This window comes from Malus domestica, chromosome 15, assembly GCF_042453785.1.
Source record: "Malus domestica chromosome 15, GDT2T_hap1".
NCBI classification, from domain to species: domain Eukaryota; kingdom Viridiplantae; phylum Streptophyta; class Magnoliopsida; order Rosales; family Rosaceae; genus Malus; species Malus domestica.
Genome location: NC_091675.1, coordinates 649,230 through 673,063, shown reverse-complemented (window position 1 = coordinate 673,063; position 23,834 = coordinate 649,230). Strand labels below are relative to the sequence as shown.

The 23,834-nt window shown below is 38.7% G+C and overlaps 3 protein-coding genes and 3 non-coding genes across 9 annotated transcripts; 3 read left to right on the top strand and 3 right to left on the bottom strand.

Annotated features, from left to right (window-relative positions):
• Positions 1–361: 361 nt before the first annotated feature.
• On the bottom strand, positions 362–3,574 carry LOC103413829 (uncharacterized). The gene is made up of 13 exons (XM_008352271.4): positions 3,415–3,574; positions 3,063–3,153; positions 2,787–2,979; positions 2,584–2,674; positions 2,392–2,427; positions 2,162–2,260; positions 1,914–2,044; positions 1,750–1,798; positions 1,576–1,665; positions 1,444–1,497; positions 1,046–1,111; positions 751–848; positions 362–668 (listed from the first exon to the last, which is right to left on the bottom strand). Exons 1-13 carry the CDS (start codon positions 3,490–3,492, stop codon positions 602–604), a joined length of 1,143 nt encoding a protein of 380 aa, XP_008350493.1. The 5' UTR covers positions 3,493–3,574; the 3' UTR covers positions 362–601.
• A 361-nt stretch (positions 3,575–3,935) lies between these two features.
• LOC114821888 (small nucleolar RNA Z161/Z228) lies at positions 3,936–4,025 on the top strand. Its single transcript, XR_003769725.1, has one exon. It is a non-coding gene; the product is annotated as a small nucleolar RNA Z161/Z228 (small nucleolar RNA).
• A 245-nt stretch (positions 4,026–4,270) lies between these two features.
• On the top strand, positions 4,271–4,363 carry LOC114821889 (small nucleolar RNA Z162). Its single transcript, XR_003769726.1, has one exon. It is a non-coding gene; the product is annotated as a small nucleolar RNA Z162 (small nucleolar RNA).
• Positions 4,364–5,048: 685 nt separating this feature from the next.
• Positions 5,049–12,027, bottom strand: LOC103430388 (putative E3 ubiquitin-protein ligase LIN-1). Of its 4 annotated transcripts, none has more exons than XM_017330957.3 (16): positions 11,737–12,027; positions 10,119–11,139; positions 9,944–10,001; positions 9,504–9,845; positions 9,286–9,368; positions 7,917–9,206; positions 7,646–7,790; positions 7,282–7,539; positions 6,877–7,186; positions 6,674–6,798; positions 6,471–6,590; positions 6,202–6,333; positions 5,978–6,100; positions 5,792–5,902; positions 5,304–5,699; positions 5,049–5,207 (listed from the first exon to the last, which is right to left on the bottom strand). In XM_017330957.3, the coding sequence occupies exons 2-16, from the start codon at positions 11,057–11,059 to the stop codon at positions 5,190–5,192; spliced, it is 4,452 nt and encodes a 1,483-aa protein (XP_017186446.2). In that variant the 5' UTR covers positions 11,060–11,139; positions 11,737–12,027; the 3' UTR covers positions 5,049–5,189. The 4 variants fall into 4 exon arrangements, with proteins under 4 accessions (XP_017186446.2, XP_008366744.2, XP_008366746.2 ...); XM_008368522.4 differs by having other exon boundaries at positions 9,286–9,371; positions 11,737–12,025; XM_008368524.4 differs by having other exon boundaries at positions 9,286–9,371; positions 10,119–11,136; positions 11,737–12,025.
• Positions 12,028–15,946: 3,919 nt separating this feature from the next.
• LOC103430387 (protein PSK SIMULATOR 2-like) lies at positions 15,947–20,020 on the top strand. Its single transcript, XM_008368521.4, has 13 exons — positions 15,947–16,333; positions 16,449–16,745; positions 16,997–17,322; positions 17,420–17,512; positions 17,597–17,690; positions 17,774–17,867; positions 18,007–18,104; positions 18,268–18,337; positions 18,560–18,663; positions 18,738–18,854; positions 18,987–19,063; positions 19,224–19,268; positions 19,363–20,020. Exons 2-13 carry the CDS (start codon positions 16,494–16,496, stop codon positions 19,862–19,864), a joined length of 1,872 nt encoding a protein of 623 aa, XP_008366743.1. The 5' UTR covers positions 15,947–16,333; positions 16,449–16,493; the 3' UTR covers positions 19,865–20,020.
• A 381-nt stretch (positions 20,021–20,401) lies between these two features.
• LOC114821885 (small nucleolar RNA Z279/snoR105/snoR108) lies at positions 20,402–20,509 on the bottom strand. Its single transcript, XR_003769722.1, has one exon. It is a non-coding gene; the product is annotated as a small nucleolar RNA Z279/snoR105/snoR108 (small nucleolar RNA).
• Positions 20,510–23,834: the final 3,325 nt, after the last annotated feature.

Below are 23,834 nucleotides of genomic sequence, written 5' to 3'. Positions count from 1 at the left end.
TAATCCGTTGCATGGTTTAAACGTCCGCTGAAGTGATGCATGGCGTGCAATGGTGCATTGTAAAAATACTCGAAAGAGTGTTGAGTCCAAGCAACTTGTTTTGATTCCGTTCCGGTGCTAGATTTGATCTCCTTTAATCACTATTGATCTCTTTAGTACATTCAATTCGACGATCGAAAATTGTATTCAACTATCAGAAATTGAAGGACATATAAAAGGAGAAAAAAAAAAGTGCGGATAACGCCACCCTTAGAGAAACTGCTCAAACGGCTGAATTATTGTCACTAGGCATTGACAATCGGACAAATACTAATAATGTTTTTAATTAAATAAAATAATTCTGAATCTGAAAATCCATGTGTTGGGATCCAAAACCAAATTCAATAATACCCGATTCAGTAGATCTTGATATGTGATGGCAAAGATTACTAGATTAGAATAATCATCGCTCCATTTCCCAGTTACTAACACAAGTGACTTTTTTCCATCCACGCTCATACCCATGAATCAAAAGAGTTCAAAGACATTACAAAAATTTACACAATTCGATTGGTAAAGGTGACAAGGATACCGAACATTAACCGCGGCAATCTACGACACCCTAGTGCTGCGGTGGAGGCTCGTTGCAGTGCTTCTTGAAGTTCACAGCCTCGTCCGTCAAATATTCACTGAAAAGTGATCCCCGTCAGTGACATTGCTCAAACGCAAAAGTGGTGAATGAGCATGATGACAATTTACAAAGGAACTCACCAAATTCGCTCGGCCATATGAGGTACTTCCCATCTAGGGCTCCAAGGAAATTCAGTTAGAGGAAGCGACTTGATTGGCACACCTTGGAGGTTGAAATGCTACATCATTACACAAATATATCCCCATCAATTAATGAGTTTTGACTAGAAAACATATATACCAAGAACAATAATTGAACAAACTGCACATGTACAGCAGCTGATATACGTGATTAACTAGCTATATATATATATATATATATACGGTTTAGTATTGCTGTAATCATTAATTCATAAATTTGTATAATTATCCTTGCCTGTGAACTTTGAAGCATCAAAGCCGGCTTTTGCTTTGGAAACTGAGTTGAAATCGAAACATGAACCTATACAAAGCAAGACAATCAGAAGCTTGGTCACTTGAAAAGGGAAGATTAACGAGAGTACAGTACCAACTGTAGAGATAAAACAATTGAAAATAGAACAAAAGTACCACCAGATAACGCACAATAACATAGTAGATTGGAAAAACTCTTGCTATTCACAACATTAAACGACACTGAATCCACGTGAATTACTGCTAGATAAGCCAAATGCTTATAAGAAAGGTAGAAACAAAATTGTATAGATTAAGCGAGTTCTTAATCAATGGTCGAGCACATGCTTTAGCTTAAAGGAATATTCAATACAAAGATGATACAGTGATGATCATATATACCAGAAAAGTGAAAACTCCAGAAGCAGTAAGGAATGTTGCCTTTCTGCATAAGACCTGCCCAATTAGACATGAACAATTAGTATTAAAGTTTCAAGAACTTTGCAGAGAGCATTACATGCCTAGGATGCCTACCGAATCAGCTTCCACTGGTCTTCCAAACTGCAGAGCTAATGCCTCAATAAAGCGCCTCCTAACATCAACCAAGGAGACTGCCTCCAAAACCTGAATAACAAGGCAAAATATACTTACAAATATGAAATATTTTGTACTTAAAACTGCCAAAATATAAACTCAAATGCAGCTGACCTGCTTCTCAAGAGATTCTTCAAGATGCGGAAGGTATTCAGCCATGCACCTTTCGAGAGTAAGAAAAAAAAATTGAAACTGAAATCCATAATGAACCAATACTAGTAAAGTATAGATGACTTAAGCATTTCTAATTTATAGGACAGAACATATAACTGACATACATCCCATTCAACCACGGACGAAGTTTGACTTCATCAATGGAAAATAGAGTCTTCAACTCTGAGGTAGACACTAGTTTCAATCGAGGTGCTGAAGGAGTGGAAACATATTTTTTCTCAACAGGATATATAACCTGCACTACCCAGAATTCACATCATTGAATACAATGTCCGGGAAGAAAGGTAAAAATTAGGGAAAAATGGGTTCAAACTTGGGGGTGGGGGAAGACAGAGAAAAAGAGATTATCAACCTGCAAGTATATCTTTTGTTGATGTCTCCAGGGGTATGCAGGCACCATCTTATTTATGTTCATGTCTAATAGAGGAACTGCAAATTTGACCTCCTCTGGCTACGCTAAAATTCAGAGGCATAAGGACCACATTTATAATCAGAAGCTACACAGGCAAGTTCTAGTGAACACTGGTATTCCATAGAATCAATAACAACAGTCAAACATGTTTTTTGCTCAATCGTTAATACCTTGTCAACTCCGGAACTCATCTGCATCTCAATGCCCTGAAGCAAAACATAACAAGTGTTTTTCATAATGTCATAATTAAACTAGATACTGATGAAAATGTTCCTCCTAGTGCATCCCTCACACCCAAACAGAAATCTAGTAATATACATAGTGTTTTTCATTCAAATTTCTCACGGTTGTTTGAAGCATACCTCACGAGCAACAATTGTGCTAATTTCAAACTTCAACCTGTCATCATCAACTTCTGCAACGCGCTTCTTCTGGTAGGACATGTACTGATCCCTTTAAATTGGAACACACGTATTTCATCGACAACCAAGGGAGTCGTTAGCTACATTATTCCTAAAAGAAACACAAAACTATAAAGAAAATGTATAATCGAAAAATCCATCACCTTAGTTCTTGAATGAGAAGCATTAGCTGTGTAGGGTCTCTGCTATTCCAATCACTCAAACACTTCATGTGAAATTTTGAGTCCCCTTCTCCCTCATCGGGCGATACAAGAAACTGCTGAAATCTCTCATCATCAGGTCCGAATATAACATCCGGTGCAGAGAATGGAGACTCCGAATCAAATATAACATCCCCTACAGCAAATCAAAACCCATACTCTTAGCAATTGAAAACAATCAGTACTACATGAAACTGCTTATTACAACAATCCACTCACACTTGATAACGTCTAGACAGTAGGAAATGACTAAGGTGAACCGGTCGAGAAATCCGGGGTAGTACTTGCTGCCAGACCACTTGTTCTCAATCTGCAATGCGAAATCGATCCTGTAAAATGTCCTAAAAATTCTTTTTACAAAAACCCTAGATTGTACGACGGCTCAGAGAATTCGGCATATTATACAGCAAATGAAAATCCAAGAACCCTAGATTGTCTGGATTCCGAGAAAATGCCTCAGCGAACTATTTCCGTCGGGACGAATGAAATGAAATTTTGGAGTTTCTCCGGAATCCGTTTTCTTTGCAAAATTGGAAATGAAGCGAAGACGTTGGGTTTACGAGGGCATTACCTTGACGACGAGAGGGAAGTGAGTGAGGAGGTAGTTGAGCTGGGTGGCGACGAGCGGCGGAACACTCTCCGACGACATGGTGGTCGCAGAGCGAAGAGACTGAGAAATTGATCTGGTGGAAGTGAAATTCGTCACCTCAACTGAATCAGGAAGTAGGAGAGACCTAAAACGGCAGCGTCCAGCACTAACCTGCGCCTTCGGCCCAAGAAGTTGTCATGTAAGTGGGCTTGGTCCAATAGTTGTTTTTTGAGGCCCATCAGTTTATGAGTCTATTAGGCCCATTTTTTCAAGTCCAGCCCTATCAAGGGCAGAATTGCGAGTCCAGATCCAAATAAAAGGGCAAAACCGGCAAGACGAAAGTATGAAAACCCTAATAAAGTCTCGGTCTGCGTTGTTTTAATCGTAACGCTACGGCCTCCGCTTCTCCATCCGAAAACTCCACACCCTCTCTCGCCTTCTTCCCGATTCTGTTATTCTTTCTTTTTATTTAGCAAGTAGTTCAGTTGTGCAAAATTAGTATGAAATCAGATGATGAATTTGGATTAATCATCTCACGACGGTCGTCTGAGACTCAGTGTCGAAGCTGAAACGATCCTTTGCTTCTGATGGTTTCCTAATTTTTTTTTTTTAATTTTCTTCTTATTTTTGTTTAAATTCGTCTTGTTTTTTACCTGGATTTTATTGATTTGGGTATGGGATGGAGCAAGGTGAGGAAGATGTTGTATTTGTCCGATTAATTTTCGTGATTGGAATTGCACAACCACCTACTCATTCCGAATGGTTACCTTACCGGCCATTGCTTTTGTTTGTGAAGTTAATATTTAGGTTTTTTTTTATTATTTATTTTCTTAATTGAAGAGGCACAATGAGGAGAAATTATAGTAGTGGTATTTATGAGATTCATAAATCAATGACTAAAAATTTTAGTCCTTTTCATTCTGAGTGCCTTGATTATTTTGTTTTTTATTTATTTTAAAAATTTTAATAAGCAAATTTTAGTTTTGATATATTTTAATATGCGATGGCCGGCCGGCCGGCCGATTATCGGAAATTGAGAATGGTGTATGTGAAGTAAATATGGATTTGCAAATTAAAAATAGTAAATTGTAGAAATGGTTTATCAACTTTAATCAAATTACAAATTAGAGCAAAGATTCCTCAATTCATGAAAATGCTTAGCTATCTTTCTTTTTTTGTCAACTTCTTTAGAATTTTGGCAAAATAAATTGTGTTGGAAGAATCATTGAGACAATTAGGATTCCTCAATTGTAGCTCTGATTATTTTTATCAACTTCGTTAGAATTTTGTCAAAATGAGTTATGTTAGAATGATCAATATTACAATTGGATTAAAGTTGAGGATTATAGTTGCATGTTTTGATGTGTTGGAGATCAATGCTAATTTTTAGTTGAAAGACCAATGGTAATAGATTTTTAGTTGAAGGCCATTACTACAATAGACTGAGAAATTCTGTTTCTGAGAAAATATAGAATTAGGTTTTTGGACTTGACAAAACGTTGGTCTTGCCCGTAAATTCTGTAAGAAAATCTGTTAATTCCGACCGCAACACATCCCGGCTCCCTCCTGCCGCCGCACCATCAAAATATTGGAAAATGCCACTTTGGTAAAAGATAAAAGATAAAAAAAAATGGTATTAATATAAATTTATTGATGTTATTCGTTTTTCCCATATGTTTAGCCTGATTTTATATTGAACCCTGATGTAGCTACTTCAGCAAGGAGTCGAATTTACATGTATAATTATGCTCATCTTGCTAGTCTAGTGCCCAAACCTGCAAAATAACAAGCAAAAACACTGGATTAAGATGAAACTCAGCGTTTTTGTTTATCTGAAAGCGCTCGGGTACATCATAGTTTCCATCTCTAACCTGAATTCTGCCATCTGATGAACCCGCATACAGCATTCCTCCATCCATGTCTGCTGCCAAGGATGTAATCTTGGCGTGTCCTCCGTTAACCATTCTGAACGAAGCAATTCGTGTGAACCTTTCCTTCAACCAAACCTCAATCGTCCCGCACTTGCTGGCCGTGAATATCAAGTCGTTGTTGATGGTTATTCGTTGGATGTCAAGCCCGGTTGTGAACGATCCTACCACTGCCTTGTTGGGAAGCGAGAACATCTTTCCGGCTGAGGCATCTACTGATGAACCGCCAGCATATAGAATGCCGTCGTGGATATGGAGGGAGTAGATGACCTGTTTCCCAAGCAGCTTTCTTGTGCCAGAGTAGAATGTGCTTGATGTGTATTTGCCCAAATCAACCTCCTGCCATATTTGATCAAATTTATTGAAATGGTTGACTATTTAGAACGCGGAGAGCACGTCCTTCACAGAGCGAACTGCGTGCTTTGATTTACCTGGATGCTGTAGCCAGAGCAACCACAGTACAAACTAGTCCCGGCAATGGCAAGGCTCTTTACGTATTTGTTGAAGTTTATGTGCTTTTGAACTCCAGACCACTCGTACACCTGCACAAATATAACCATAAAAGAAGGAACCCTTTTCTTCTGGACTATGTCACAATTGTTAAAGGCTGCACTTACCTTAACTCCGGTGCCCTGAGAAACGAAGCACGCCATTTTACCATTCGCTACCAACTCATAAACTGCATCCTTCACGTCATGAACTTGGAGACAATGAATCTCTTCGGCTTTAATCGCCCATATCTGTAGACGAGAACACGTTTATAGATAATCCAGTCCTGAACCTTAAACTGTAAAGAACGGATGTTAATGAGAACTATTTTCACGAGTTATAGATGGCTTACTCGAATTGTTTTGTCTAAAGAACCGCTGTATAATTTGTCGCCTGTAGGTGAAATATAGAGGCATGTAACAGCCTTCGCGTGCTCACGAACTTCTTGAATCAATCGTGGCACCTTCTTCCCTGCCTCCCATACCTAAAGGGAAGACAATATTAGTCTCAGCTGCTGTTTAGCAAATCTTTCTGTATTCAACTCCGCTTAATACAATTTGTGTATAGAGCCTCGATTTTAGGCTTAAGTATGAAATGCATGAGTTCTGGTTTGGCCTACACCTTTATAGTCCCATCCGAATGGCTGCTTAAAATGCGACTTTTCAGATGAAGCAAAGACAGAACCTCCCCGTTCGTGGATGATTCCAATTCAAGCACTTCGGAACAACTCCACAGCTCTGCCTACATTGCAAAATATCGAGTAAGTCAGTAATCTTTCCATATGAATTGCTTCAAGTTGATATTATGCTCCCCAACCCACTTACTATATCAATAGATGACAAGTTCATCAACGCTTTCATTATGTCGTTTGCCACGAATGCATACTTCTTGAGCTTTCTCAAGGTTTTGTAGATGGGTTTAGCATACACTCTTAGTGCTTCAAGTGCAGCTGCAATTGGTAAGTTTGAAAAGGTTAACTTCTATTCATTTGCGTACCATAACAAAACGTTTTCAGCACCAAATTTACCTGGATCGTTGACAAAAGATTTCAAGGCAAGAGTTGCCAAAATCTTCTCCTCCATATTATTCGACGATTGGAGAACATTCATGAATTCGTCAAGCAAGGCCTTGCAAGCGCCACTTTTCACGCCAGTATCAGGAAGTACAGAGAGCATGTGTGTTAGCCATGTAGCAATGACAAGACATGACTTTGCCATCTCTAATGAATTACTCTTGAGACATTCTTCCAAAGCTTTAAAAATCGACCCCTTTTCGTGGTTGCAAAGTACGAAAGCGACCCTTTTCTGCCAAGAGGTTACAGCTTTCTCTTCTTCGTCCTGTTTAGGAGCATTAAAAGATCAGGGATTCAGGATTCACAGCAAATTATGTGGTATAAACTGTGATAGAACGAAAACACCAAAAAAAGGCACACCATTGTTTCCATGAAATCATTGTCGTGTTTCCTCAGCCGCTCTGCCTTCATCAAAGCATTGTACGGTTGATCAAACCCTGCAGTCTTGAGTAACCAGGCTTCAGTATTCGAATCCCCTGAGGAAGTCACTCGTCCGGTAAGAGATAACAAGGTATCCAGAGCCATCATTTGAGAATTAGGGAAGTCTTTCCGCCGCATCGCTTCAATTAATGCCTCAATTGCATCTTCCCTGTAAATGCTCATCTTCCACGGCTCAACCTGGAAAATCGAACCATAAACTATGTTTAGGTCGCCTGGTGAGTGTATACCAGAAAGCTTGACTTGCAAGTTAATGAATAAAATTGAAGTCAAGAACAAAGGAAACCAGAAGATCAAGCTGAAGAAGAAGAGAAGCGATTGTAGGTTGCTGCTCCATCGGCGCCATTTGGAGATACACGAGAAAAGTGTGCATCGTACTGAATGCTCCTTCGTCTTTAATCATGTGCAGGATCTGATTGCTCAATGTTCTCCTGCCCATAAGAAGAATGTAAATTACCGTCAAAGTTGTATTTAATTTGGTCAGGTTTCCGATGTGAGACTTTTACATTCTTCAACAAGTACAGTGCAAATCAGAGAGAAGTGAAGAAAAACTGTACCTGTTCAACTGAACCAGCTCCGAAAGAAATTCTACACATATGCCTCGCACGCAATCATTTCCGGCATGAAACAATTCAAGAACAGGAGACAGATCGATTCTATTTGCTATCAAGTTCCTGCAACTTTTTTCAGCTTGCATACAACATAATAAAATTGAAACAATCGACCTTGTCCCTTCTGCTTTATCCAAAAACCTTACAAGTCCAGGAATCCCGTTTGCAGATATAACACTCAACGCGTTAATAGATCTGCTGTTTTCGTCTCCTCCCATCAAGATTTGCTCAATTATTGCCAATGCAGCATCTTTAGGCTCCATCACCAACTGAAGATCATCCAATTCCTCAGTTTTGCTTAGAATTATCTGGACAAGGGAGGGTATGAGATCATGTACTGAAAGCTGAGCAAATGCCGGCCTCAACTGGTAAATAAGAACAGCAGCCTCAGCTAGTCCATTCTTTAGCAGAGTAGCGAGGCAATCGAGGTCAGAATCTACACTCGTAAGAGTTTCTCCAACACTTTCTTCTGAAAATATTAGCTCTGAGAGGATGTAAATTGATGATCTGAGGACCTCTCGGCTCAGGGAAGCTGAAAGTATTTCGATGAATCCGTTGACAGTTGTCAGTTCAGATAAGTAAGAATGCACTGCGGGATCAGCCTTTGAGTCCTTCCATAGTCTGGCTATTGACAACACGGCTGCCTCACATTCTTGTAAGTTTTCTGAAGTGCATAGACATGAAACATGAGGTTTCAAACTGCTGATAATTGTCTCGACTGCAGCTTGAGATATCACACTTGTTGGTGATGTAGCAACCGTTACTCGCATGAATCTTTTGTTCCGTTGGATGATATTGGTATAATCATCGGCATTGCTGTGACCTAGGAAACTAGGTGTTCTCTGTGAAGTGGCTGTTGCTGAATGAGTTTCTTTCCCGGAGGAGGGGTCGAATGATATTTTTGGTGATTCAGAGTACGGAGACTCTTGAGCAAGTTCAGGATGCTCTTCTTTCCATGATGTTATTAGTCTTTTCAGAACGTAGTTCGTTTTTGGCAGTGTAGAAGTCGCAATGGGTTGCCTTGTAATGGGGCATGTCGTGTTTCCTCGTTTGAGCCATTCTTGGATTGCTTTTCTTTCGTATGTCTGGCCTGTTTCGAGGGTAACTGGATCACCGAAAATCTGGCCAGTGATAGGGCAAACAAAATCCTTAGGCGGCCTTGATTTATGTGTCAGTCTATCGGAATATGGGATTGAACTGCAACTGTGGCTTCCTTCATCATTTTCGTTACGTGGACTGCACAATTAGAAGAAAGTTAAATAAAAAAAAACCGATATAGGGGATGTTTTTAGTAGATCTAAACTGAAAACTTTACCTATCTTTCGACTTTTGGCCATTCACATGATCCGAAATATCACTTTCTGTCCGGCTGGAAGTTTTCCTGCAACTTTTCGGAGTCTTCTAACCAAACACAACGCACATTTTCAGTTAAAATCCAGCAATTCAACTTTGTATAGTAAATAGAACATACAAAAAATGCTTGACAAGTAAAGATCTTGGATTAATTAGTAGGTGTAGGGTTTGTGTCATTACTATCACTTCGCAATCGGAGTCTGCTGAGCTGATGCTGAACTCATTACTAATGACTGGAGATGCAGGCAAAGAGGTTGTAATAGCTGAATCCGTCATGCGAGTGGAAAATAAGCGCAATACAGAAGTGGCTTCGTTTTTAGACTGCACACTGTCTGGCTTTGGAGATAAAATCTTTGGAGAAGTTCTAGGCGATTGAAAAGGAGAAAAGATTGAAGGAGTGTGTATTCGACTCTTTCTTACAGATGGCTGTACATTTTCCACACTTTCCTTTTCATCCAAAGCCACAATAGCATCGTTAGCCTCGTAATCTGATTCGTCTTCATTTTCCTCAGGGATGCCTTCCTGGAATAATGCACCAGATAAATTCATGCATTTCAGAAAGCATAACATTTAAAAACAAAAGCTGCTTCCTAATATTGCAAATGAATTTTCGGGTTTACCTGAGGATCCCATCTAGCAGACTCCAATTTCAGTAAGGATGCAGAAGTTAAATTCATTCTGTTTTGACGAAACATCAAAATGGTACACACTTATTAGAGTTCTAAACAAAGCAAGTGTTCAAATTCTAAATTCTCGTCGTTTTTTTTCATCGCAGACTAATAACTATTTCCTCACCTGCTTGTTTCTCTTGTGCTATCTTTAGACTTGAGGACGGGAGAAAAACCGGCACTCTTGGGCAAGATAGGACCAAACTTTACGAAATCAGGAATTGAGTGGCTGACCTCATGCAACGGAGTCATTGGTGCCTCTGCGATTGGCAGCATTGGAACCACCTTTTTACTTGGGGTTGTTGAATCAGTGTTCATGCAATCCTTAAAGTACTTTGCGTAAAGCCGCGTGTTCTCATCCAACGATTCTCCATAAAGCTGCTCCAGCTTTTGCAACTTCTCACCCTGATCAGGCCTCATCGAACAGACCACTGACTCGTTAAAAAGATGATCAAGATCAGCTGTAAAAGACAGATCAGCAGAATCAGGGATTACTTCCATCACAAGTCTGTGCCTCTGCTCCGAATACCACCCTATAATCGAGCTCATGTGTGGAAGAAACAGATTTTTCCATAGCTCGGGAGCAAAATCTATCCTTGAGAAGAAAGGGTCAACTATAAACATCTCAATCACATGGAGAACCGCTAGTTGGATATTGTTGCGCAATTTCGAAAGGTATGCTAGGTTGAGGTGTGCCCAAGCAGATAGATAATAATTGGGGACTCCAGCAGTTCTCTGGTCACAATTCAACATTGCACAAACTTGCAACATTTTTTCAGCATGATCAAGTCTTGCAAGCTTAGTTTCCATGTTTGAAGTTCCGATAGCTTCTTCGAGGGATTCAATACCCCAGTCCAGATTTGCCAGCACTGCTTGATCAGAGTATCGAACCTCAGTATCTCTGTCACAACTTCCATCTTGTGCTGCCAATCTCTCAGCACATTGTTCCCTGTGTTGGGCTCTTTGGTCTTTGTTGATCAGCTGATCCCTGATAAATCCATCAACTGTGGTCGTTAAGATCCTAACAATGTCCTGTTGGCCCATTGCAAATCCATAGTTTCTCGCCATATTTGGATCTTGGAGATGATACTATCTCATCAAATTATTTACCTCATCATCTCATTGCAATTCGGGGTTCCGTTAGTCTGCTGAGAAAAAAATAAATGAATCTTCAATAACAAAATCAAAACACAAATCAAACACAAGTCCACTAGTAATCTAGTAGAGCTGATCAACCATTTCTGACTCTGAAACAAAACCTAAAGTTCGACCTCACCAGCTTTTAAGAAGCGCATGCAATCATTAGAATTGAAATGATTTATGCACTTCCGTTTTCTCCTTCTGCACCCTCCCTTGGTTTATGTCCCTTGATTACAGCTAGAAAAAAAGAGACGAGTGTAGGAGAAGAAAAGGGAGTGCAGAAATCGTTTTCCTAATCAGAAAAGAAAACATCAACCCGAAGAAATCATGTAAAACCATCCAACATACATGTTCATAATTATGTTCCTGTATTTGATCACAAAATCATCAAATGTATGACCAGATCATAACTCAGACATCTATAACAACGCCATGCACGTCACATACATACATGCATACATATACCCTATATATATATATATCATTAGAGAAACTCAATCTTCTTGTTGCTAAAAGGAGAAAGAAAAAAAAATTCAGTCGTTTCTCTTAAAAAAATGGAAGAACCAATGAAAAGAAAAGAAGATTGGATTCTGGAAAATGGTTACCTTATTGAGGAAGTTAGGTAGCCTCAGAAGTGGAGTTGGTGATTATTTTGTGATTCTTTTCCAGAAAATCCTCATTAGAAAAATGATCACTTTTTCTTCAAGCAAACTACAGAGAGAGAGAGAGGGGGAGAGGGAGAGAGAGCCGGCTGGTGGTGTTTCTTATGCTGGAAGACTGGTAGGCTGGTAGCAGCTGTGCCGGCAGAGGGAGGCTGGTGCTCAAGTGATGATCAAAGCAAACCGTGGACTGAGCATTAAACTAATATGCTAATCACTGTTTCTGTCGTAATTAATAATTGATTAAGATTTTGAGTAGTCGTATGCAATGACACCATTGACAAGAGAGCATTTCGCCCTTTTGGCTTAATCATTGGACGCGCGTGAATAATATCTATGATCTCTCTGTCTATACCAAGCCAGACACTCATTCACTGACCAAATCAAAGCCTTCAAATTGTTACTGCAAATTAACTTACATTTTTTAATTTTTTATGTTGAAAGGTACTGGAAAGTGCTTTTCCATAAAGAATTTTTAATCTAGAAGCACAAGTTTTACCAAATCCAACGTCATCAGAAGTATAACTTGACCGATTATATTTACGCATTCAGTATTGTTTTGGAAAAAGCATTTGAATGTAATTCCGAAAAAATACCTACTAAAAAGCGTTTGTATAACTCGTAAACATTTTTTTTTATTTTTGCAAAACGTAGTTGGAAATGCCTTTTGTTTACTCCTTCTAAAAGTAATCTCAAACAAACTCTAACGATAGATACTTTGTTACTTTGTTCCTAAAAAATAGAAAACATGAAAAGATAGCAAAGATGACTAAAATATACCGGTACTAGTCTACGAGGCAGTTGTTGGACTTGGACTTGGAGGAGGATTCTCTATCCTCCTAATCTCTCGTACCCTTACATTCTCTCATATTTGAATGGTTATGATTAAACCATGTCAACGTCTTATATTAATTTTTTTATAGAGATAATGAGATAAAAAATTATGTATGAAAAGAAATGATAAAAGGAAATAAGAATAAGAGAGTAGAGAATCCTCTAACTTTTGTGGATGACGTTAGGCTCATAGGGTCCAATATTAAAACGTCCTTTTCACTTCGCTTCCCGCGCTCCGTTCCAACTTAATATTTCCCAAGTACAACTGGATTATTTGTACCTTCTAGCTTGTTTGCCGTTTGGCGAAAATGATCACAACACGTGTCAGATCTCAACGGTCTTGATCTAACGATATTCCTAAAGCACCGGTCTGATGTAGTTTAGTTTTTTAACCAAAACGGTCCTGATGACATAACTCCTTGTTAGAAGTGATATCTGTTCACCGTTAATCATTTTGGATATTCTGTGAAAAAATAATATTAAATAATGATCAAAATAATAAAAATACTCTCAATTTAATAAGCAATGGCAAAAATGTTTTGACAAAAATTCAGGATATTTTTGTCATTTTATTATTATTTAATGGAGATTTTCACAAAATGATTGACAGTGGACAAACTCAGGGATCACTTTTATAGAGTTCCAACTCTTAGGGACCAGAGTAAAGAGTTATGTCAATCTCAATTATCGTTTTAGCTAAAAAGTCTATCAATAATTGAGCACACTTCCACTCTTATTCCATAATTTTCATAGGGTTAGGGCAATTGACAACATTGGCCTTTAGGAAAATAATAGACTCATTTGCATAAAAGAAAACATAGGATCTCCGCGATAATCAAGCATACAATCGCCATACATTTGTGCCATCTGTTGGTATATATACATTTATTTGTCAATTGTCAAGTCTAATAGTATGAGCTTGTAACTAAACAAACTTTTAAAAATGATTGATTGTGTGAGGAGGTTGAGCTTAGCTTTAGACCAACGGGGCATCCTACTCAGCATGAATATGTAGCAAAGAAACATTTCTGAGCTGATTTACTACTAACAAGTTTTCAAGTGGCATAAACTATAAAGTATGTTGCAAGAATAGTATGACCACAAAGATACCTTCAGAGCCAGAGGATTCTCGCCGGATCCTTCAATCACATTCGTTCATCGTACATCGTGTGGTCAGAAATTATTTTAAATTTTTTTATTTAAAATTAAATATAAACGGTACCTAACAAAAACTGACCGCATAATGTACGATGAACGAATACGATTGAAAGATTCCCAAGATCCTCACAAAGAGGATCCGAGGATCCGAGGATCCTCTCTCCCTTCAGAGAACCTCTACCAAGTCAGCAAAAAATAGTCATACCACCAGGGACATCGAGGTTGACCTGATGCCCGAAGATTGCGTCAATAATCCACTACCATCCACAACCATAAACCTTTGTATCGCACTTCAGGTTGGCTCGGACCTTCCTCACCTCTTGACCACCAAACATTAATTCCTGTTTAGAGAGATCGTTAGAAGCTCATACCTCCCAAATCTCACGATTTCATATTCATATTAGATCTCATAAACACTTGTCACAATGTCATGGTGCCTCATTCAGACTGGCAATATACAACTGCGCAAGTATCCGACGATCTGCCATCTCAAACTGTATGGAGAAATTCTTTGGTGGTCCATGAAATTTGGAAATTTGCCTACTCCATCACTTCTCTATAAATAGCCAACCTCCCTTCGAAGTAGACATTTCTAAGTTTCTCCTCACTTTGCCTATACCAAAATCCTTCCACTATACTAACTTTATCATCGAAATATTCAAGTCAAATTATTGGACTCTTAATTCCAACTAACACATCTTGCAATCAATAAATTTGTTGAAACTACATGTAGGAACTTAAAATATAAGAGAATCTACAAGACTAAATGTTCGGCGAGCTGTTCAGGGTTGGATGATAAGTTTGGCGAGGCGATGTTCGGTGATGGGCATGGATTTGTGCACATCGAGATGCATTGTTCTGGCAGCGGGGTCTTGTTGGTATGTCTAGTTGGCCCTTTTTTGGCTTGTTTATGTTTCTCGTTTCTGGGTCTTTTGTTTGTAAATTTTTTTTGCGACAAATGTCGATAGCCTAGTTGTTTAAATGTAAAATATTGTAATATATTATGGAAACGTAAACGCAAGGCAAGTATGGAAGCCGAAACATGTCCAAATCTCGATTCAAACTTCAAACTTCAAAACCAACTTGTAGTCCAACATTGCAATTAGCATCTTTTAAAAAGGGTACATCTTTTCCGTCTGTCTTCATGTTTTTGGCACTTTTTATAATTAAATCCTTCTTAATCATCAAATCGTTGACAAATCAAACTTTGCCTTTAAAATAATTTAAGATGGATTGATATTTAAGTCACCATACATTTTTTATAAAGACGTCTAAAACAGTAAAAACTTCTAACGTGTGATTTTTTCCGATTCACCCTAAATATGTCACCTTGACATTTTTAATGTGTGATTTTTTAAACCATCTTGATACTCATTCAAAGTGATGCATTGCACAAGGTGACATATTTAGGGGAGGATAGTCGGTAGTGATGCCTGACTATGTTTTTTTCCCAGCGAATAAGATTGAATAGAGTCCCGTAGAACCAAAATACAGGATGTCACTGTTTTTGTAAAAAAAAATGGGACATGTTATCCACACACCTCATTTTACTTCTTACACACCCTTTGTTAATTTATGTCCGTTGATCTTCTTCAATTCATCTGATCGGACGGCAGAAAATTAAGAAGATATGTGAGAAATAAAATAAGATGCGTGGATATCACCAAAAAAAAAATGTCTTCTGGTGATGTGTTCTTCCACCTCCACAAACGTTTTATGCTTTTTCGAGTTTAATTTTCTTCGATTGTGACATGTTTACTTGACATGATTGAGGGCAGTACGGAATTAGAGAACATTTTGCATGATTCCGTCAATTCCGTCAAAATTTGTTAAAAGGTCTCCTACGTGGCTTGAGCGGAGCCCACTAAGTTGATGACATGTTGGCCACATGTGTACCCTGATGCCACCTCATCTCCCTCCCCCAAAAGAGCCCAGGCACGTTCACCGTTGCCGGCGCCGGCGACGGCGTCGATGCCTTCCTCTCCCCACGCAAGAGGCAACAAAACCCAGACGCTTGTCTCGTAAAACCTCAGTCAATTACTAAAGCCGTAAATAAACGCAGTCGCGGAGTAAAAGAGGTAAATAGAGGAAGATGGCAATGACACGTCAGCCAAGACAGAGGAAAGAGACCCGGACAGAGAAAGTAGGCGGGGACTTTGACATTTCCCTCCCCCGGGCAATCACGCATCCATTCATTCATTCCTAATATCAAATTGGGTGTTTATTTCACATTTCATATCCATCATTTTTCCATAAATTCAAATCCAATTTTCGCAATTTCATACCAGTCAATATATTCCCACTTCCCACGAGATTTCCGGTTCTTCCGAATCACGCGTATACATTCCCTTTTCTATCCTCCTCACCAACCCAAAAAAATCAATCAGTCCCGCAGAAAATTCTCGCCATTTTTTTTTTCAGTCAAACATTTTGGCTCTAGAATTTCTACTCTCTTTCCCTTTCAGCTCTCTGCATTTGTGTTCTTTAATTGATAACGTTGTTTGGTTGCTGAGAAAATTACTGGGTTCTCGAGAATCATCTCTGCAAATAGGTATGTTGGTTGGTTGGTTTATGTTTTTCTTTTTTAAATTAATATGGTGTTTGGTTGCTGAGAAAATTAAGAAGGAAAATCAGAGCTTGTGAACGAGGTTTGTTTACTTATTCAGGTGCAGTTGGAAAGCTCTTGTGGGTTTTTTGAATTGGGGCAAACGATGGGTGGGATGTGCTCGGGCGGGGTGTCTGCTAAGGAAAATCCCGATATTTACGGAGGGAAAAGTTCGGGATTTTCCGGGAAACTCCAGTCGATGAAGACCATCGGCAAGAACAAGGAGAATTCTAATTCCTCGTTTTCCGAAGGAATTGCTCCTTGGAAAACACCAAATAGGTTCGACTCCGGCGAACTGCGGTCTTCAATTTCCCGCGAATTGAAGCCCTCAACTCCCGCTAGGACTGCTACTAGCAAGGTATCGATTGCTTTAATTTTTTACTAGAATGTTTTCGGGGAATATTGATCGATGTATTTTTTGTTTGGAACTTGGAAAATGTTGGAAGTATTTTCTCAATGCTTCTCCGTGAAGCACTTATACGACCCATAGACGCTTTTTAAGTTTTTATGTCAAATGTAGTCAAAAGTGCATTTGGTGGTCAGAAAACACTTTTAGCCATCGTAGAAGCATTGTGGCATTATTGCTTTAATTTGTGTTTTCTATGGCAGGTCACCCCGAAGAACTCCTTCATAGGAAGGGCTGGCATTGTTGGCCTGGAGAGGGCAGTAGAGGTTTTGGATACGCTCGGCAGTGGCATGTCAAATTTGAATGTCAATAGCGGATTTCTTACTGGCGGGGCGTCTAAAGGCAATAGGATCTCTATATTGTCGTTTGAAGTAGCTAATACAATCACAAAAGGTGCAAACTTGTTGCAATCTCTATCGGACAAAAACATCCAGTTCCTAAAGAAAGATGTTCTACCTTCGGAAGCTGTACAAAACTTAGTTTCTAAAGATATGAAGGAGTTGCTACGCATTGCCGCTTCTGACAAAAGGTTGTTGGTTGTTGTAGAGAATAGGTTGAATTTAGTTGAAGCTATTCGTTGCCTCTTGTTATCTTGACCTTTTTTTTCGTTGCATGCGCACCTGCAGGGAAGAGCTTGAAGTTTTCTCACGTGAAGTAATAAGGTTTGGAGACTTGTGTAAAGACCCACAGTGGCATAGCCTGGGTCGATACTTCTCAAGGTGTGTAGATTCATGAGAATTATGCTGCGATTATATTTATGATTTTTTGCCATTTTTAATATATTCGGTGAAATTGATTTTCAGACTAGATTCAGATGATGATTTAGGTTACAAACAGCTACGAACAGAGGCGGAAATGACAATGCAGGAATTGACCTCTCTTGCTCAGAATACTTCTGTAAGTTGCAGATTCATAGTAACCAACAATTTTTATATATTTGAGTCCAACTTGAAGAAACTAATTTTTTCCGACATTTGTAGGAATTATATCATGAATTAAATTCACTGGACAGATTTGAACAAGATTACCGGAGAAAGCTAGAGGAAGCAAAAGCCTTGAATCTCCCTCAAAAAGGTTAGGCATGGAATTCGATTTTTGTTGTTGGTTTGCTTTCTGTTCTTGACTTTCAGTGAGTGTCATCCTTTGAGTATTTGAATAGTCTAGTTTATAACATCATAAGACATTTCTGGATACTTTCTCTTTGTAATTTCAGGAGAGACTCTGATGATGTTGCTAAGTGATGTAAAGCAACAAAGAAAGCTTGTAAGTAGCTTGAAAAAGAAATCTCTTTGGGCTAAAAATTTGGATGAGGTACTATCGTGAACCGCTTTTCAAATTGCATAATCGTTTGCTACCATTTGCAAAAAAAATTCAGAGCAATGCAGGCAATGGAAAGATGTTGCTGTGGTAGTTCATTATTTGCCTTTCAACAGGGCACAATAGGATTTCATTAGAATTCATTTTCTCTTTGCAGATTGTCGAGAAACTTGTTGATATTGTTACTTATATACATCAAGCAATCTTGGAAGCATTTGGACATAATGGTAGGAGCAGCATCTCACACCGATATCAAATATTTAGTGTATATAGAATAGTTGGTCATTATAACTTTCTTCATCCTGCCTCAAGGAACTTAATGATCAACTTGAGTTTGCGTTATCACTCCGTAGATCACGTGCTCACTTTTGATATAGCTGGCAGTTTCATTTCCCGCACTCTCTAAAATGCGCTATTTTAATCTTGTACATTATGATTGCTTTTTCCAGGTGTGACTTTGGTTAGAGTGGAGAAGAGCACGGATCCTCAAAGACTAGGAGTAGCTGGTCTTGCACTACACTACGCTAACATGATCAACCAAATTGATAACATTGTAAGCTTAATTCTCTATTCCATTATATTGTGTTTGCAAAATAAAATGTACTCATGAATGATTAATCTTAATAGGTGTCCCGACCAACCTCCCTCCCTCCAAACACAAGGGACACATTATATCAAGGGTTGCCAAATAGTGTTAAACAAGCTTTACGGTCCCGATTGCAGACTCTTGATGCCAAGGAAGAGGTATCACAATGCATGTTACACATACATTTGTCATTATTTTATATTGTAGATTCCTCATTATGGTTTCGGTTTTCTGTCTTGGAGCTTCAGCATGCCAATCATCTTATCCTTTTTCATGTTGCGTTTCTGCAGCTCTGTGTTCCTCAGGTCAAGGAAGAAATGGAAAAGACTCTCCAGTGGCTTGTTCCAGTTTCCACAAACACAAACAAGTATGTTCTGTAGCATGCTAATCGGAAATTGCTTGCAAAGCTTTGCCTTCGTTTGTTTTCATTCTTTTAAATCAGACTCTGCCAACAATTTTGTTATGCATTGCCGTTACTGTCTTACATTCACTAATCTTTGTTCTTCTGATGTTGCAATTTGGGGCAGAGCACATCAAGGTTTCGGGTGGGTTGGAGAATGGGCAAATTCTGGGTCAGTCCTCTCTCTCTCTCTCTCTCACTCTCTCTATATATAATACAATTGAAGGGATAGAGTCCAATTCTAACGTTTGTTTTTCTGTTTTCAGTACTGAGTTTGGTAAGAATGAATCCTCACAAATTAACCTGATCCGCCTCCAGACGCTATATCATGCAGATAAGCAGAAGACTGATCTCTACATCCTTGAATTAGTGACATGGCTTCACCATCTTATCAACCTTGTAAGACAAGGAGATCACGGTTTGAAGCCCTTGCATACAAGGTCTCCAACTCGTAAAGGGTTGGATATTCACTCCAAGATGCAGCAGTTTTTAACCAAGACATACTGCACCAAGCCCCAAAGAATTCAACTTTCGGAAGAAGACCGGAACTTATTAGACGAGGTCATGGGGAGGATGAGAAGGGTTCCTGGAATTAGTAAAAGTCAAGAATTTTCGATTACCAAGACGAAAAGAAGAGGAGTTTGGGCTTTGAGCAAGAGCACAGGGAGTTCCCCTACGAGGGAGCTGGGTTCAAGAGGTAAAAACTTGGATCAGGATCAGCCAAAGATTAATACCTTGGATGTCATGGACGGCTTAGATTCAATATAGTGAGTCTTTACTTTCGAGTTTTTAATCAAATTCTTTTACAAATATTATATTTCTCTTACAAATATTATATTTCTCTGTGTATAGTTTTGAGAAGAACAGGCTTATTGTATATGCAATTTTTTTCACCCCTAAAGTGAGGGTGACGCTTAAACCTAATGATTAGTTTAAATCTCGAGATTCGTGTTTTAAATCAGTTATATCAAACTAATCTTACGACAACTAATTGGGGATGAGCAAAATTACACTATTGTAGAAAATTTGATGTGATACTAGAACACAATCACACGTATTAGCTAATATTGTGTTATTCATATATGGTTTGTACCCATTGACTCCCAAGTGTTGGTTGATCACACTACGTTAGAATATATATTTTTTACACGTTCTTATTAAATCATGATGGCACCATAACAATTATCAAACCAAACACTAGAAATTAATAATAAAAAATAACAGTTCATTAATCGAGTGTATTTGAATTGAAAATTGAAACTACTGAAAATTAAATTTGGTAAACGTTGAAAATAAAATAGACTGGGGATCAGATGGTATAAGAGGAGAGTGCCCAATTGTCGTAACAGGCTTTGGGGCAGACACCCATCTCTCGCATTTTAATTTGCGAATTATGACCACTCATCACATCCCGTTTCTGCCTGAAGGATCATGCATTTTCATTGCTCTGTCCCGTCCTGTTATACACACCGCTTCAACTAATCTTGTGCTCCCTCGTCGATGTGGGATGCCCCCGTGCGTTCTCTCATAGGTTAAACTCTCCAGATCCATCTTCCAATACATTGGAGCTTTGTTTCGTGAGTTTTCAAACGTGGGACATGCTAACGTGGGACCACACAAAGACATTTATTCATGGTGGAGTGCATTGAATAGGATCACATGCCTCAGGTCACATGCCGGAGATTTAACTTCATAAGGTTAATTTTCGATGTGAGACATACTTCAACATGGTCCAAACTCTGTGGTGCTGGTGCGGGCTGTTCGACCAAAACACGATAGATGGGACCAAGAGCGGATGGTGGGGCTTGAATGCGGGAGTTTTGACTTTAGTGTTTTTCTTGCTTGTGCGTTTTAAGAGAAGTAAATATGTCCGTCCAAACGAGAATAACTTACATAGAAGACAATCCTTAATACCATGGCGTAGCATTTCAATAAAATAATATTGAAAACTCACGTGACAGTGATCCACCCATACGTAGGTGATAGAGTGATCGCAGGTGGGAGGTTTTGAAAGTGTGGCATGGGTTTGTTGGTCCTTCCAGGTTAACCCATTCACTTTCCTCGTCATATAAATTGATGTTGTACAGAAGGTTGAAATCCAGAACTTCTTTTAGGGTATGTGTTGACAAGGGTTTTACAAGATTTGAGGGATTTATGTCAAGCTATGAAGAAAGGGATCATAAAATGTGACGTGACTTTGTAGATAATAACCCCAATTAGGGTTTTGCAAATATCTTCCCCGTACTTTTGTGATGTCTATTTTTTTCATAAGTTGGACATTAATCCTTTAAATTTTGTAAATCCTCATCCAAACATACTCGGAAGTTTTTCCGGTTGCGACCTCCACATCCTTGAACTTGTGTTAACTTGTTGGTGGGCCAGCCCTGTAAGCCTTTGGACAGAGACTGATTAATTATTAAGTTTTGTTTGGACCTGTTTTAGAGTTCATGATATATAGGCCCAAACAGAAATCCTCTAAAGTTGGACTCACAATTATGACGTCTTACTCCGTACAAGCAGCCAATCATCGTATGTTGCCAGTGCTAGACCTGTCATTTTTCATCCGATCTATTAATCCGACCTGACCCGATCCAACATGATCCATTAAAATTAGTATTGGGGTGAGTGATAAACGGGTCAGGTAGTTAACGAGTTAGCCTGTTAATCATCCGTTAAATAACGGGTCATTTGGATGAACTCACGAAACCCGTTAACCACCCATTAAGATCCATTATTGAGGACTTTTGTGTAATTTCAATAGTCCTGATAGAAAACCTCAAGTTCCTCACGTCTCTCTCTCGCACCGTCGCATGCTCTCTAAGACATAACCAGTTTGCTATCTTTCTTAGTTATTCCATAAGTTTAAGCAGCTTTTATTTATTCAATTATTGTTTGTTCAATTCAATTTATTTTCCTGTTCATAACTTGTTTGCTGGTTTGTGCAAAATCTGAATCTTGCTATCTGTTTCTGGATATTTTCTCAATTGCCCAATTGGGTCGAGTTCTTCGTAACCCAGATTCCATTTTTCATTTCACTTTCAATTCTCTATAGAATCAGTTCCAAAATCTCACATCCCAGTTGGGTTTCTTGAAAATTTGAAAAATCAGACTTGGGATTGTTGAAAAGTTGAAACTTTATGGATACCCTTCTTGAAAGATATGATGTTTCCATGGAATTTTATTAAAATTTGGCTACTGACTTTGTCAAACTTTTGAATTCAGACCTTCCCAAAAGTTTCATTAAAATATGCAGTATGAAGATGTCTCTGCAGTTTTTTTTTTATGAAATGTAAAAAAGAAAAAGAAAAAAGGTTAACGGGTTGAAACGGGTGATCCGTTAGCTTAACTGGTTGAGTTCAGATGATCCGTTAGCTTAACGGGTCGGATTCAATCCGACCCAAACCCAATAAACCCGACCAGTTTACAGGTCTAGCCAGCGCAAAGTTTGCAATGAAAAACACAAGATCTTGATGGTGCCCTTTTTTAGCAAAAAAGGCGAACTGTTTTAAAGGATTATCTGCCACCTCACAATTTAACGTTAATTTTTACACTAACATTAAAATGTTATGTCCAATACATGAAGTGGCATATAACTCATAAAGAGTCGCATTAGCATTTCTCTTAATTCTCATATATGTCAGTGTATTCAAAAGAGGTGGCAGTCAATAACATGACGTCTCAATTCAACTAGATTTCTAACATGTAACGCAGCACCGCCCAAATTTCATGTGCGTCGCAAATACAGGGCACATCGTCCCCATTTAGCTCTCTGCTCGTCCCTGCTTAATGCTAAAGAGAGAACAAATTAAGATTCAAGAAACTGAATTGAGAAGTGCGCACGTACTCAAAAGCCCAAAGGATCGGAGCAAGATTCGGAGAGTGTTAAAAAAGCTTTACGTGGTTTATATGGTTTTGTGTAGTAAATCGAGAGAGTGCTGGTCTCCTCACGTGGAGGTGGGGAAGGGAACTAGGGTACGTTATTTTTGGCTTGGAGATCACAAATGCATGCCGTAGTCTTTGGCCGCCCTTTCTCTGCTAATCCAACACCTTTCCCTTCCATGCACATGCATGCATGCGTTCTTGTTTATGTTAACATTTGATTTGATGGGTTACCTGATTTGTATACGTTGAATCTTTATCATTCTATGTAACATTACATACCAGAATATTATACCTAATACAATGAACAGTACAGACTAAATTAGACATAGGAGGGAGCAGTTACTAATCGCCGATTAGCAAGGCCAGTCTTGAGTTTTTTGGTGATGGGGACAAACGCATAAAATGTGCATTCTCAATAAATGGATATGAATAAATATGTAAAAACGGTTGGAACTCAATCGAAGTTGGGTGGCTAGGCCCTCATGCCCATATTAATATTGAATCTAAAATTAATTAGCTACATGATGACAATATGTAGTTTATTTGAATTATTATACCTTTTTGGTATAATTTTGCAAGGCGCATTTCAAGTGTCATACCATTTAAACTTAACATGTTAACAACGGGTACATATTAGATGATGAAGCGCGTGTATAACTTGTTACGATACCTTATTAATTAGAATGTAAGCATTCCACGAAAAATTAATTGGCCATTGAACAAACATGCTCAATACTGTTAAAATTGTTAAGCAATGTTTCACTTTTCCCATGAAAAATTCACCCTCCGCACAAATCAAATTTACTACATACGTAATTTTGTACTTATACAATTACCAAAGATTGTAAAGTCTTTA

Coding starts and splice junctions, on each gene's coding strand:
- LOC103430388 (XM_008368522.4), bottom strand. CDS start 11,059: ATGGCGAGAAACTATGGATTTGCAATGGGCCAACAGGACATTGTTAGG. Junction 10,002..10,118: donor AGCACAAGAGAAACAAGCAG/GTGAGGAAATAG, acceptor TCGTCAAAACAG/AATGAATTTAACTTCTGCAT. Junction 6,799..6,876: donor ATCTTTTGTCAACGATCCAG/GTAAATTTGGTG, acceptor TACCAATTGCAG/CTGCACTTGAAGCACTAAGA.
- LOC103430387 (XM_008368521.4), top strand. CDS start 16,494: ATGGGTGGGATGTGCTCGGGCGGGGTGTCTGCTAAGGAAAATCCCGAT. Junction 17,513..17,596: donor CTGGGTCGATACTTCTCAAG/GTGTGTAGATTC, acceptor ATTGATTTTCAG/ACTAGATTCAGATGATGATT. Junction 18,664..18,737: donor TCAACCAAATTGATAACATT/GTAAGCTTAATT, acceptor TAATCTTAATAG/GTGTCCCGACCAACCTCCCT.
- LOC103413829 (XM_008352271.4), bottom strand. CDS start 3,492: ATGTCGTCGGAGAGTGTTCCGCCGCTCGTCGCCACCCAGCTCAACTAC. Junction 1,112..1,443: donor CTGGAGTTTTCACTTTTCTG/GTATATATGATC, acceptor TGCTTTGTATAG/GTTCATGTTTCGATTTCAAC. Junction 849..1,045: donor TGATGCTTCAAAGTTCACAG/GCAAGGATAATT, acceptor GTAATGATGTAG/CATTTCAACCTCCAAGGTGT.